Genomic DNA, 12,855 nt, shown 5'->3' on the forward strand with positions numbered 1-12,855 from the left:
CCCCACAGGCCCCGACACTGTGCTCCCAGGCCCCTGGGGTGGCCCTTGTCCCGCACTGCCCCTCGCAGCCAGGGCTCCAGGTGACAGCAGACGTCATCCAGGCGCTACTGCCCCACGGACGGCCCAGTCTCTGGAAACACACTCGGCCTGTCTGCCCGTGGGAGGAGGCCAGGCATTTCCTCTCGATTCCTGGTCTGTGCCACGTGTCATCCTGGTGTTGGGGAACCCTTGAGTTCCGGGAACAGCAGCCTGTGCAGAGGGAGAGGAGCTGGGGTGCCCCACAAGCCTCAGAACTGCTGTGATGGGGGTCAGAGGTGGCGAAGGCACAATACTCATTCTGCACGCCATCGGACCACATTCCTGACACACATCACGGCTTCCAGCGTACAAGTGTGTGTGGGCTCCATGTTTCCAGTGAGAACACGCTCCTTCCATCAGCTAGAACCCCTGGCAGAATCAAGAACTAGAGTCTAGAACCTGAGGAGCAGAATCAAGCTGCGGATGGGTTTTGGGGGTTCCTGGTACGAGTCCCCGCGGCGCAAAGCCAACATCTACGCGACCCTCCTGGAGGGGCCTCCCTTTTCCCCTCCGCAGCGATGTCGCCTGGAAACACCTGGAAATGCATCCCCCTCTTCCTCTCCGCAGCGACGTCGCCTGGAAACGCGTCCCCCTCTTCCCCTCTGCAGTGACATCGCCTGTAAACGCGTCCCCCTCTTCCCCTCTGCAGCGACGTCGCCTGGAAACACCTGGAAATGTGTCCCCCCCTTCTTCCTCTTTGCAGCGACCTCACCTGTAAACACCTGGAAATGCGTCCCCCCTTCCTCTCTGCAGCGACTTCACCTGTAAACACCTGGAAATGCGTCCCCTCTTCCCCTCTGCAGCGACCTCACCTGGAAATGCATCTGTCCCACAGCCTGGTGCCCATGGGACGCAGCGTGCAGGTCACATGGTCTCACAAGGGAAACCTTGGGGGGCGCACACGGCGTCTGGTGTGGCCTTTACCACTACTGTCTCTACCAAAAGCCGACTAATCCCTGTGTGTCTAACCCAACTTCCAGAGATATTCTAGAAGCGCTTATAAAAAAGAAAATCCCATCATAATATAGAAAACGTTTTGCTCAAGAATCCAAGACACATTAATTTGCATCTAAGAGTCTAGTTTTGAATGTGAATAACTGTTGTCTTCCAACTCTTAGGTTTAATCCCAAGGCAGAAAGTTCCTGCGACTGCCCGCCTGCCGGAGCACCCACCCCCAGGCCCATCTTCCTCGCTGCTCAGAAGCCAGGCACAGGGGCAAATCCTGTTTTGTCTGTGGTCACCGATGCACATCAGGACCAGACACTTCCTCCCAGCGGGGCCACAGGTAGCTTAGGAAATCTCAAAATTGGGAACTTGTGAAGGCTTCCAGCTCCCTGCCATCCCCACATCCCCACCTGAGCCAACCAGGCAGGTGCTGACCCTCCTAGGGTGGCTCCTGGGCACACGGTCTTCAGTGAGATGGGGCAACATTTCAGATCTCAGTGATCTGACTTTAAAACTCTGGCTCACGCCTGCAATCCCAGCACTTTGAGAGGACAGGTCGGGAGCATTGCTTCAGGCCAGGAGTTCCAGACCAGCCCTGGACAACATGGCAAGACCCTGTCTCTACAAAACATAAACAATGAGCCAGGTGTGGTGCCACACGTCTGTGGTCCCAGCTACTTGGCAGGCTGAGGTGGGAGGGTCGCCTGAGCCCAGGAGGTCGAGGCTGCAGTGAGCTGTGATGGTGCCCTGCACTCCAGCCTAGACGACAGAGCGAGACCCTGGCTCAGAAAAAAAAAAATTATGTATATGTGTGTATATATATGTATATGTGTATCTATATATGTGTGTGTATATATATATGTGTATATATGTATGTGTGTGTATATATGTGTGTGTGTGTATATATATATCTGAGCGCAAAGCCACAAAGCCGCGTTGTTTTACCCTTTCCAGGAACACAAAGCCGCGTTGTTTTACCCTTTCCAGGAACAGAGCACCTTCTCCTCCTCATGGCTAACAACAGACATGGACAGAGTAACCCTGAGAAGGACCAGGGAGAAGATGCCTTGGCCCTTCCACACATGCCCTGGGAGAACGCACAGGCCCTCAGCTTCTGCAGCCTCCTTGCACCCTCACGCCAGTCCTTCCCATCAGAAACTGGTGTTGCAAACCCCGCCCTCCAAGTGTCAGCTGTGAACTCCTTAACAGCAGAAACAAACTAAATGCAGGTAGAAAGCCGTGGGCTACCAGATGCTACCGAAGCGGCTCAAGAAGGAACAAATGAGCTAAGACCAGGGTGCTCGTGCAATCAGGAGGCAAGATTTTCTTAACTCTGCGCCCCTTGCCCACGGAGGCTGGCAGACGCAGTGCCTTCTCCAGGGAGCTGTGGCTCCAAGGACACCACGGGCTGCTGCGTAAAGCCCTCAACTGGGCTCTGACCCCAGAAGGCTCCACATCTTGGTGATGAGAGCAGAAGGCCAGTCTGGGCCGAGGGTCCCCGTGACACCTGCCCCTACCCCGTACAGGCCTCGCGACAAGAAGGCTGAGCTCGCCAGGTCTCCTGGGAGTCGGGGTCCCAGCACGGGTGGAGTCTGGGATACAGGCTGTGGGGTCTGCTCATCATGGCACAGAGTCCAGTCCTGTTAGTTGTGACTGGACAGCCCCGGGCAAGTGGCCTCAGCCGTGTCCACGGTCGCGTGGCCACTCAGCGCCTGACTGTGGCCGGACAGCTCCCACCACAGAGCATCATGGGGCATGGCAAGGCAGCACACGGATTCTTCCCGCCATCACACAAAGAAACTGCTGGCTCCCCTGACCCCCACAGTCTCCATCAACACCCCGAGCCCTGCAGACCCACAGGAAGGGTAGGAAGAAGGCAGGGTGCCGGAGGCTCCTCCCACCCCACGGCGGCAGGGACCAGGGGCAGATTCCAACATCACAATGAAACTGGGGAGGAGCAGGACGCATCCACAGCACCACCGAGGACAGGCCCAGCCATCACCCATCTCCCACCACAGCCCATCTCCCATCTCCTGCCACAACCCATCTCCCACCACAGCCCATCTCCCATCTCCTGCCACAACCCATCTCCCACCACAGCTGAGGGCTTCCTGGGGACTGTCCGGCTTGCGTCAGTCACCTGCTGGTCTGCTCAGCCAAACACAAGCTCCAGAGCCACCACTGTGAATGCCAGGGAGGCACATGGCCACGTTCTTCAAGACCCTTCAGAGTCAGCCCAGCACAGTATCCCCAGGGCCCGACACGCGTGCCGGGAGCCAGAAGGCCGGCTGAGGCCTGCCCAGTTCCCAAAACAGCAGGGCAGGTTGCGGGGGGGACGCCCCAGCCAGGCGTAGTGGGAACCAGAGTCAGGGCGACGTGGCTTCGAGGCTGGCTGTGGGCTGTGGGCTGCCGGGTGGTTTCCCTCCCCGGAAAGGGAGGGGCTTACAGGGAGACGCAGTGGAAGTCAGTCCTGAGCCATTCCAGCCCATGCCAGCGTTTTACAAACCATGGGGCAACTCGACACCTTCAGCTTCTTTGCTAACTGTCTTCCCAGGAGGTGATGGCAGCGGGAAGCTCGGGGAAGACCCCACAGCCACCACTTTACGTGTCCTGCTATGCTGGGGTTCGGTACAACGCCTTAGAGACTATGTTCACCATCACGCCAAAGGGCCCACCAGCGTCTGGGGACATGGAAGTCTGGACAGTCTGGCACCAGAGCCCAGATACAGCCCCACTACAGGGCCTGGGAGCTCTCAAAAGCCCGCACTGTTCCCCCAACACTGCCAGGGCCTGAACCCCTCAGATACCAGAGCCACAAGAGCAAAGGCATTCAAATGCAGTCGGAATCACTGCTGAGCCTGGCAGAGGACTCGTGTCTGTGAAAGAGAAGACAGAGTCTACCTGTTACCGCGCTGGGGTTATCTGATCTTTTTCCAAATTCTGATAAACTCTGAAACTTTCAGATAACTTATGAAACGCAAGGGTGAAAGTTTTCTCAGACCTTTTGAAACTAATACTATGCATAGCAGAAAAATGACTGATATTGCTAAAATCTTCAATATTGCAGCCCAAAACTTAAACAATATCTGAAATAAAGAGGGTTTTTTTTGTTTGTTTGTTTTGAGACAGAGTCTCGCTCCTCTCACTCAGGCTGGAGTACAGTGGCGCGATCTCAGCTCACTGCTACCTCGGCCTCCTGGGTTCAAGCGATTCCCCTGCCTCAGCCTTCTGAGTAGCTGGGATTACAGGCACCCACTACCACGCCTGGCTAATTTTTGTACTTTTAGTAGAGATGGAGTTTCGCCAATTTGGCCAGGTTGGTCTTGAACTTCTGACCTCAGGTGATCCACCTGCCTTGGCCTCCCAAAGTGCTGGGATTACAGGCGTAAGCCACCGCCCAGCCAGGAGATTTGAATATACATTATTGCACCAACCTAACAGCTATTTCTGATCATTGAAACCAAGCAGGCTCTAAGTAAACATTGTTCATTAGCCTATCTCGCCCCTTAGAAATTCTTTTTCTTTAAACATTCAGTTCTAACAGGCAATGTTTCATGTGTAGAAAGTGAATTCAAGGGCTAGGCGCGGTGGCTCACGCCTGTAATCCCAGCACAGTGGGAGGCCGAGGTGGGCGGATCACAAGGTCAGGAGATGGAGACCATCCTGGCTAACATGTTGAAACCCCACCTCTACTAAAAATTCAAAAAATTAGCCGGCCGTGGTGGCAGCTGCCTGTAGTCCCAGCTACTCAGGAGGCTGAGGCAGGAGAGCGGCATGAACCTCGGAGCTGGAGCTTACAGTGAGCCGAGATCGTGCCACTGCACTCCAGCCTGGGCAACAGAGCGAGACTCTGTCTCAAAATAAATAAATTAATTAATTACATAAAAAGAAATTCAATTCAAGAATTGTGCTGTTAAAGTTACCGATAAATACAGTTAAAATACCTCTGCCTTTCTAATTCCCCTACAACCTTGCCTCTACAAAGGCAACTCCGGAGACTGTCTGGGTGCAGAGAGTGAGACACGTGGAGACGCTGACAGGGACACTTTCCAGAGGCTGATGCCCAAAGAGGAGAAGATGTCGGCACAGACAGACCTGGCCATAGACGCACATGGCCTGTGGCAGGTGCCCAGGTGGAGGAGGCCGAACGATGAAGGAATGAGGAAGCAATCACGTAGACTTTAGTTCCTGTAGGTCAATATGAAATCTTTAAAAGCCACCATCTGAGAACCACTATTAAATAACCCGCACAGCATTCAACATGCACTCACACCCCGGCCTCCTCCAGCGGCCTCCTCCAGACGCAGCCCCGCAACACCTCCTTACACCCTCAACAGCACACGGAAAGGTGCCCTGGGAGCACTTGCTATGATCACCGTCATTATCCCCGGAAAGAAGCAAGGCGGGAAGAAAACCACTCCTTTCTGATGCCAGAATTCACAGCTTAAGATTCTAATTTGTATGGGGTCTGGCAGGTGGCCTGTGGTTCCTGTGCCAGTCCTCCCAAGCTTTGACAACAGACACATCATGCCGCTGAGCTCCAAAATAGCTCCAAACTCTAAAACTACCAAGGTTCTATCACCTACCCTTACTAACTTCACAAACATTATCATTGCTTCAATTGCAGCAAGGATTCAGCCTTGTTCTTTGACCATCGTGGGCCTCTCAGAGGCTCTGCGTAAGACTGGGGGCCACAGGTACTGAACAAGCAACAAAAGGCCTCAAAGGACAACAATCGTGGAAGGTCCCCAGGAAGGATGCACACAGCACGCTTTCCACTAGAAAGCTCCTTCTGGCTTAAGGACAGGATTAACGGAGCAGCAGTTCTGTACCACGGCGGGGAGAAGATGGGCATGTTGTACATTCTCCATTTCAAACTTTGGAGATAATTAAAAATACAGCTTTCTAGTTGCACAGCCCGAGATCCTGGTGACGTTTTCCACGCCGGCCGGAGCTGCTGCGTGTGACCAACGGAGAGGCATTCCTGGGGAAGGAAGTCTGGCCCCTCCACCTTGCTGGTAAAAAACTTAACATTTCATCTCTGCTGTGGCTTCCAGCTGCCCCGGGGCACCCGCTGACGAGGTCACTTGGAAACAGAGCACAAGGAACCAGGAAACATATTTTGATGTGGAACCAGAACAGTGGGAAAAGGTTAACTGCAAACCCCAGAAGCGAGTGTGGGACATATTTACCGAGCTTTGTTTGTGTTAACGCTCAGAAATGTTTCGGGCATCACACCTAACCCGGCGCTCTGCAGCCAGAAGATAAAGCTAACAGGGTCACATGGCCACGGAATTCTTGCTGAAACTCCCAAGCAGAGGGAAAAAACAGCCTCCCATACTTTCCAACCTCCACACCAAACACAGGCCCAAGGTGGGCAGGAGGGGCCGTGCCCGCCAGAACATGATGTCCCTGTGGACACCTCGCCACCCAGGAGGCGCAGAAGGAAACAGGACGTGCTTGCGCTTTCAAAGGCTGCCTGCCATTTTTACTGGGACTGTAAGACTGGGGCTGAGGGCCAAGCGGTGTTCCCCGCAAACTCACATAATGGAGTCCTGCCCAGTGTGGGACTGTGTCTGGAGAGACGGTCTTTACAGAGCAATGAAGTTCAAATGAGGCCACCAGGGTGGTCCCAACCCAGCAGGACCAGTGTCCTCATGAAAGGGGACATCTGGAAACAGACATGCACAGGGGACGGCGAGATAGGAGTCATGGGAAGAAGATGGCGTCTCTGAGCCAGGGAGACAGGCCGGGCAGATGATCCCTCACAGCCTCCAAAAGAACAGCCCCAGTCTCAGGACCCTGAGAGAAAACCTTCCTGCTGGGGAGGCCACTCGTCTTTGGGACCTTGTCAGGGCAGCCCCAGGGAACAAACACGCGGGGTTCACCCAAAGGTTCACCACTGCGTTATGTCCCAGTTACACCTCGATAACCTCGACGACATCACTCTTCCCTTATCTCACCAGTTCAGTCAATTCACGGTGATGGACGACTTTGTCACCGTGGAGACCATGAAGCGCATTGTACGTGACCGTGTGCTGGAGAGTAAGTGCCACGCGCTTTTACTTTTACTTAAACAATGACAGTAATAGTACAGCAGGCAAAAACAGTTCTTAGATTTTCCCAATGCCTCCAACTGGATGGGATTTTTATTGTAAATTCAATCCAAGTCCTGACATAGGCTCGTTGTGATAACCTAGAATATGCCAGCTTTTTAAACCTTAAAGTATTAAAAACAGAAGTTGGGATAGAAAGGTCTTGACTGCAAGTCAGAAAAAACCAATGGTGATCCTTGCTTTCTCTCGAAACCTCAGCTGACCACGATTCTAAGTATCACACCAGCAGAAAGGCAGAATCAGCCATCCGGCTGCTCAAAAAACTGTCAGCTCTCACACTGTTTCTTTGCCTTCAGGGAGGTTTAGGTGGGTTCATTCCCGGCCTGGAGGAGCGTTACCTGCTTGCAGCTCTAATTTGAGACCAGAGCAGAGACGGGTCCTCCCAGAGCACCCTCACTGCCTGCATTCCTCACCCTGCAGGCATAGGGGCTGCACCTGGCCTCCCTGCCGCCCGGTCTCGCCTCCCCAGTGCTCGCTAATAAAAAAGGAGTAGGGGGTGGGGAAGAACAAAAAAAAAAAAAACAGGAAAACACCCCGTCTGGAATGCCCCGGCCTGCGCGTGGCAAACGCCTCTTCCTGAGGACACAGAGGCAGCCCTGACGTCACGGGCCATGGGGCACTGCCCTCGACCGCCGGTGCGGACGTTTTTATGCCTCAGATAAAAATCCGGGAGCAGAAAGCACTCTCAGGGGCCACTCGCAGCCCACCTGCTGGGAAAGCTGTTTCGTTAGAGATAAAAAACACCCGGCTGGTTAAGTGGACCCAGCGGAGTCCCAGCAGCCCCTCACACCGTTAAAAAAGAAAAACCAACAACCTGGGACCCAAAGAAGGAAGGCGCGTGAGCTCCCCCAGGCTGATGCCGCAGCCAGCGTCTCCGGGGAGCAGGAGGCCCCGCTGTTCCGAAGCGCGCGGGCTGGGGGCTCCGGGGCACTGCGGAGCTGCGGTCCCATCTGCACCCGAGGCAGGGCTGGCAATTACGGCTGGGGAGGAGGCGGGAGCAGCAGGCGGCCACCGCGGGGCGCCGGGCACGTGCCATCCCCCGAGGAAGACACTGCGCGTGTGCGAGCCCGCCCGAGGGGCGGATGGCGCCTCCCGGAATTCCCACGTGGAAGCCCTGACCGCCGGCCGCGCCACCCTCTTAGAAATGGGTGTTCGCAGACACTGAGCGAACAGGAGGCCGTCAGCAGGGCCCTGATCGGAGAGGACTGGAGACTTCAGACGGGAAACGCACAGACGGAGGCAGAGGCGAGGCGCCCAGGGAAAAGGCCGCAGGAAGGGGAAGCAGACGTGGGGAGACGCTCCCTCCCGCTCCACGAGGAGCCCACCTGCCCACCCAGGCCCTGACTCTGGGTCCCCAGACACGGCCACCCCGCCCAGTGCTGCCCCACCCCACCCCGCCCCTCCTGACCCCGCCCCACCCCGCCCCTCCCCACCCCCCGGCCCTGCCCTGCGCGGCCTCGCCCATCCCCTCCCCTCCCGGCCCCGCCCCCGCCCCCGCCCCCGCCGCCAGCTCACCTCATGTAGGACGCAGGGGACAGGGGCTTGGGCTTCGCCCACTGGTATGGGTGCTGGGGCACCGCCAGGTACTGGTCACAGAAGCCGCCCTTCCTGATGTGCTGGAAAGAGGAGAAGTCTTCGGGCGCGAAGTCGGACGGGGGCGGGGGGCTGCCCAGGTCCTCCCCGACGGGTTCCACCTTGAGCGCCACCGAGGGCGGCTGCTCCAGGGTGGTCTTGCGGGACTTGACAGGGACGCCGTCTCCCAGGTCCAGGCTGCTGTCAGTGGTCAGCGCGTTGATGGCGGCCACGATGGCCGAGCTGGTGTACTGGGTGGTGTTGCCCAACCACGAGTCGTCGGTCACGCTGACCCGCGGGGAGCCGTGCGGGGACGGCGTGGGCGAGTGGTGGGGTGAGTAGGGCGGCTGCCGGCCGTTGAGGCTGTACTTCCTCTTGTTGCACGGGGACGCGGGCCTGGAGGAGCGGGCACCCAGCCAGCTCTCCTCAGTGACGCTGGCGCGGGGCGAGGTGGAGGGGGAGTGCCGCGGGGAACCCAGCAGCGTGCAGGCCCCCAGCCCGCGGGGAAAGCCCTCCTCAGGGTCCGTGGTCTTGGGAGACACGCAGGGAGACTGCCATGGCGACGTCTGGGGGGACGCGTACGGGTACGAGTAGTTGGACTCGTAGGAGGAGGCCTCTGAGTTGCAGCTGCGGGAGGACAGGCTGCTGGCCGGGCTCAGGCACGAGGGGTCTCTGTAGGCCTCCAGGCTGGGCAGACTCAGCGTGGCCGTGGAGGGGGACCGTTTGGAGCTGGGGAGGACGTCTTCCACCTCCACATCGTGGAAAAACTGGTTGTTGTTGTGGTACAGACCCAAGCATGAGGTTATCTCGATGCGAGGACTCTCCAGGGCAGGGGCCCCATCTGGCCTGGCGTGGCTGGAGGAGAGGAAGTAGCCCGCGGGCCCACCGTCCAAAGCCGCTCCGTACCCCGAGGGGAGATCCGCCGGCGGGACGATGCCCGGTGTGGAGGTCTGAAGGTTGTGGCATGGGGCCGGCAGGGTGGAGTGTGCTGTGGGGAGTGGCAAGGCAGGGCTGACATTGGAGGACGCATAGCCATAGTGTTCTAGAGAGAAAACAGAAGCAGATGGTGGCATGAGGGGCTGGGCATCACAAAGCAGAAACCCATGACCTCAGGGCAGCTGGCAGCCCCTGGCCTTGACCAACGGCTGGGGGGCCTCAGACCCCAAGGAGCAGGCCTCAGTCAATGCCCTGAGACTACACTGCCCGACAGCTCCAGGCCACTCGGAGTAACAGGTCCCTGTGAGCCCCTCGCTGCCCACCTCCCCTCCTCCCCCAACAGCAGCACAAGTCCCTGAACATCCCTCCCAGAGAGAGGCGGCCGAGTCCTCACTGGTTCTACTCTTCATTCAAAAACCACGTTCCCAAACCACCCCATCTTCATTTAAACCCCAAACTCAACATGTGGGCCACCCTTCTCTAGTTTATTTTTTCTCCAAATACGTATCACAATCTGGCAGCATGTTTTTACTCATTCATCTCACACTGTCATCTCTTTGACAAACAGAAACCTAAGTTCCATGAAGGCAGAACATTTGGACGCCTTAGTCTATTCTGGCTCACCACTGTTTTCAGAGCCAAAGACTGTGCCTGGCACATAAAGTGTGTTCAATTTGTGTAATGGATGAATGGTTGGTGGGTGGGTGGACAATGGATGATGGACAGACAGGTAAATAAACTGATGGATGGATCATGATGGACATGGTGGGTGAAGGGATGATGGGTAGATGGAGGGTAGGTGGATGGATGGATGGTGATGGACAAACAAGGGAGGAATGAGGGATGAAGAGATGGACTATGGTTGGGTGGGTGGATGAATGGATGGATGATGGATGGATGGACAGGTAAGCGATGGATGAATGATGGATTGGGGATGGAGGCATGATAGATAAGTGGTGGATGAATGGATGGATAGATGAATGGATGGTGATGGATGGATGGATGAGGAATGGAGGAATAAAGGATAGATGATGGATGGATGAATGAATGGATAGGGAATGGAGGAATAATGGATGATAGATGGATGGATGATGGATGATGATGCATGGATGATGGATGATGATGGATGGATGGAGAATGGAGGAGTAATGCATGGATGATGATGATGGATGGATGATGGATGGATGGATGGATGGATAATGGAGAAATAATGGATGGATGATGGATGATGATGATGATGGATGGATGATGGATGGATGGCTGGATGATGACGGATGGATGGATGATGGATGGATGGATGGGGAATGGAGAAATAATGGATGGATGATGGATGATGATGGACAGATGGATGGATAAGGAATGGAGGAATAATGGATGGATGATGGATGGATGATGGATGGATGATGGATGGATGGATGATGATGGATGGATGGATGGATGGATGAGTAGATAGGGAATGGAGGAATAATGGATGAATGATGGATGGATGGATGATTGATGAATGATGATGGATGGATACGGAATGGAGGAATAATGGATGGATGAGGATGGATGGATGGATGAGGAATGGAGGAATAATGGATGGATGATGGATGGATGATGATGATGGATAGATGGATGGATGCATAGGGAATAGAGAAATAATGGATGGATGATGGATGGATGGATGATGATGGACGGATGGACAGATGGATGGATAGGGAATGGAGGAATAATGGATGGATGATGGAAGGATGAATGATAATGATGGACAGATGGATAAGGAATGGAGGAATAATGGATGGATGATGAATGGATGATGATGGATAGATGGATGGTGGATGGATGGATGAGGAATGGAGGAATAATAGATGGATGATGGATGGATGATGATGGATGGATGGATGGATGATGGATGGATGGATAGGGAATGGAGGAATAATGGTTTGATGATGGATGGATGGTGGATGGGTGGGTGGATGGATGGATGGATGTGTTTTAGATCTAAGGACCTAGAGATGTAAACAGATTTTAATAGGCTTATCACTGTCAAGGTGCCCTAATCACCAGCTACAAAGAAAACTCCTCAAGGATTGGATGAAAACACAGACTCTGAAATCCCCTGCATGGAGATTCTGAAACTGGCTCATGTCCTAGGAATCCATCTTTTAGAACAAAACAGAAGATTCCGGTACACAGCTAATTCTAAGAATCATTATGTGTTAATTACACTCAAAGTATTTTTTAAAATCATTATTAGGGAAATTAGTAATTTTAACAGGAAAGCTGTGCTTCTGGATTTCTGATTTGAAAAGACTTTTTATGACATCTTGGAACCTCATGACTACATGCCTGGAGATGGGTATTCCCAGGCCTCTAAATAATACAAACAAGCACATGGAAATCCTATATTCATCTCCTGGTGCAAATGCACTTGCTGGAAGATTTTTATTCAAGGACAGTACTGTCTTTCCGCTAAGTTGTGGTTCAGAAACCAACAAGGATAAATGCCAAGAAAATCTAGGGTCTCAAAATACCAATCCAAACCCCACTGTATTTACTAACAGAAATGGTTCTAGCTTGCAGGTAGGTGGGAAACATGGCATGGCGGCCTGGTAAGAGGACACACTGTGGCCTCAATGCCAGGAGTCACAGCTGCCTTCTGGAAATTCCAGACACTTGGGGGCCAGAGCTGTGACAAAGAGAAAGAAACAGAACTGCGATGGAGCAGTCTGGTCACAGGTGTGACCAGAAGCTCTCAGGGGTGGGAGCTGAGACCTGCTCAGGACGTCTTTGTACGGGAAGGGCCCCTTAGCTGAGGCTGAGCGCCTTGGGGATGGTGCTAGCCAGGCCCCAGTTCCGCCTTCCCCATCATAAAGAAATGCCCTCAAGAGGACGGGAGCCACGCAGTCTCCTGCACCCGAGAAAGAACAGGAATTGTCAATAAATCCAGGAGATGGCCAGGCACGGTGGCAGCTCACGCCTGTAATCCCAGCACTTTGGGAGGCCGAGGGGGCAGATCACCTGCGGTCAGAAGTTCGAGACCAATCTGGGCAACATGATGAAAGCCTATCTCTACAAAAAATACAAGTAGCCAGGCAAGGTGGCGCATGCCTTTAGTCCCAGTTACTCGGGAGGCTGAGGCAGCAGGATCGCTTGAGCCCGGGAGGTGAAGGTTGCAGTGAGCTGAGATCAGACTACTGTACTCCAGCCTGGGTGACACAGCAAG

The 12,855-nt window shown here is 54.5% G+C and overlaps 1 protein-coding gene across 9 annotated transcripts in view; it reads right to left on the minus strand.

The window, feature by feature from the left end:
- Positions 1–12,855, minus strand: part of NFATC1 (nuclear factor of activated T cells 1) — a 127,003-nt gene that overhangs the window by 101,035 nt on the left and 13,113 nt on the right. For all 9 annotated transcript variants that reach the window (XM_033178476.1, XM_033178473.1, XM_033178474.1 and 6 more), the window contains one exon: positions 8,655–9,753. In XM_033178476.1, coding sequence (XP_033034367.1) covers positions 8,655–9,753 — 1,099 coding nt within the window. The remainder of the gene's footprint in view (positions 1–8,654; positions 9,754–12,855) is intronic.

This window comes from Trachypithecus francoisi, unplaced genomic scaffold (genome assembly GCF_009764315.1).
Source record: "Trachypithecus francoisi isolate TF-2019V2 unplaced genomic scaffold, Tfra_2.0 Lachesis_group19, whole genome shotgun sequence".
NCBI lineage: Eukaryota > Metazoa > Chordata > Mammalia > Primates > Cercopithecidae > Trachypithecus > Trachypithecus francoisi.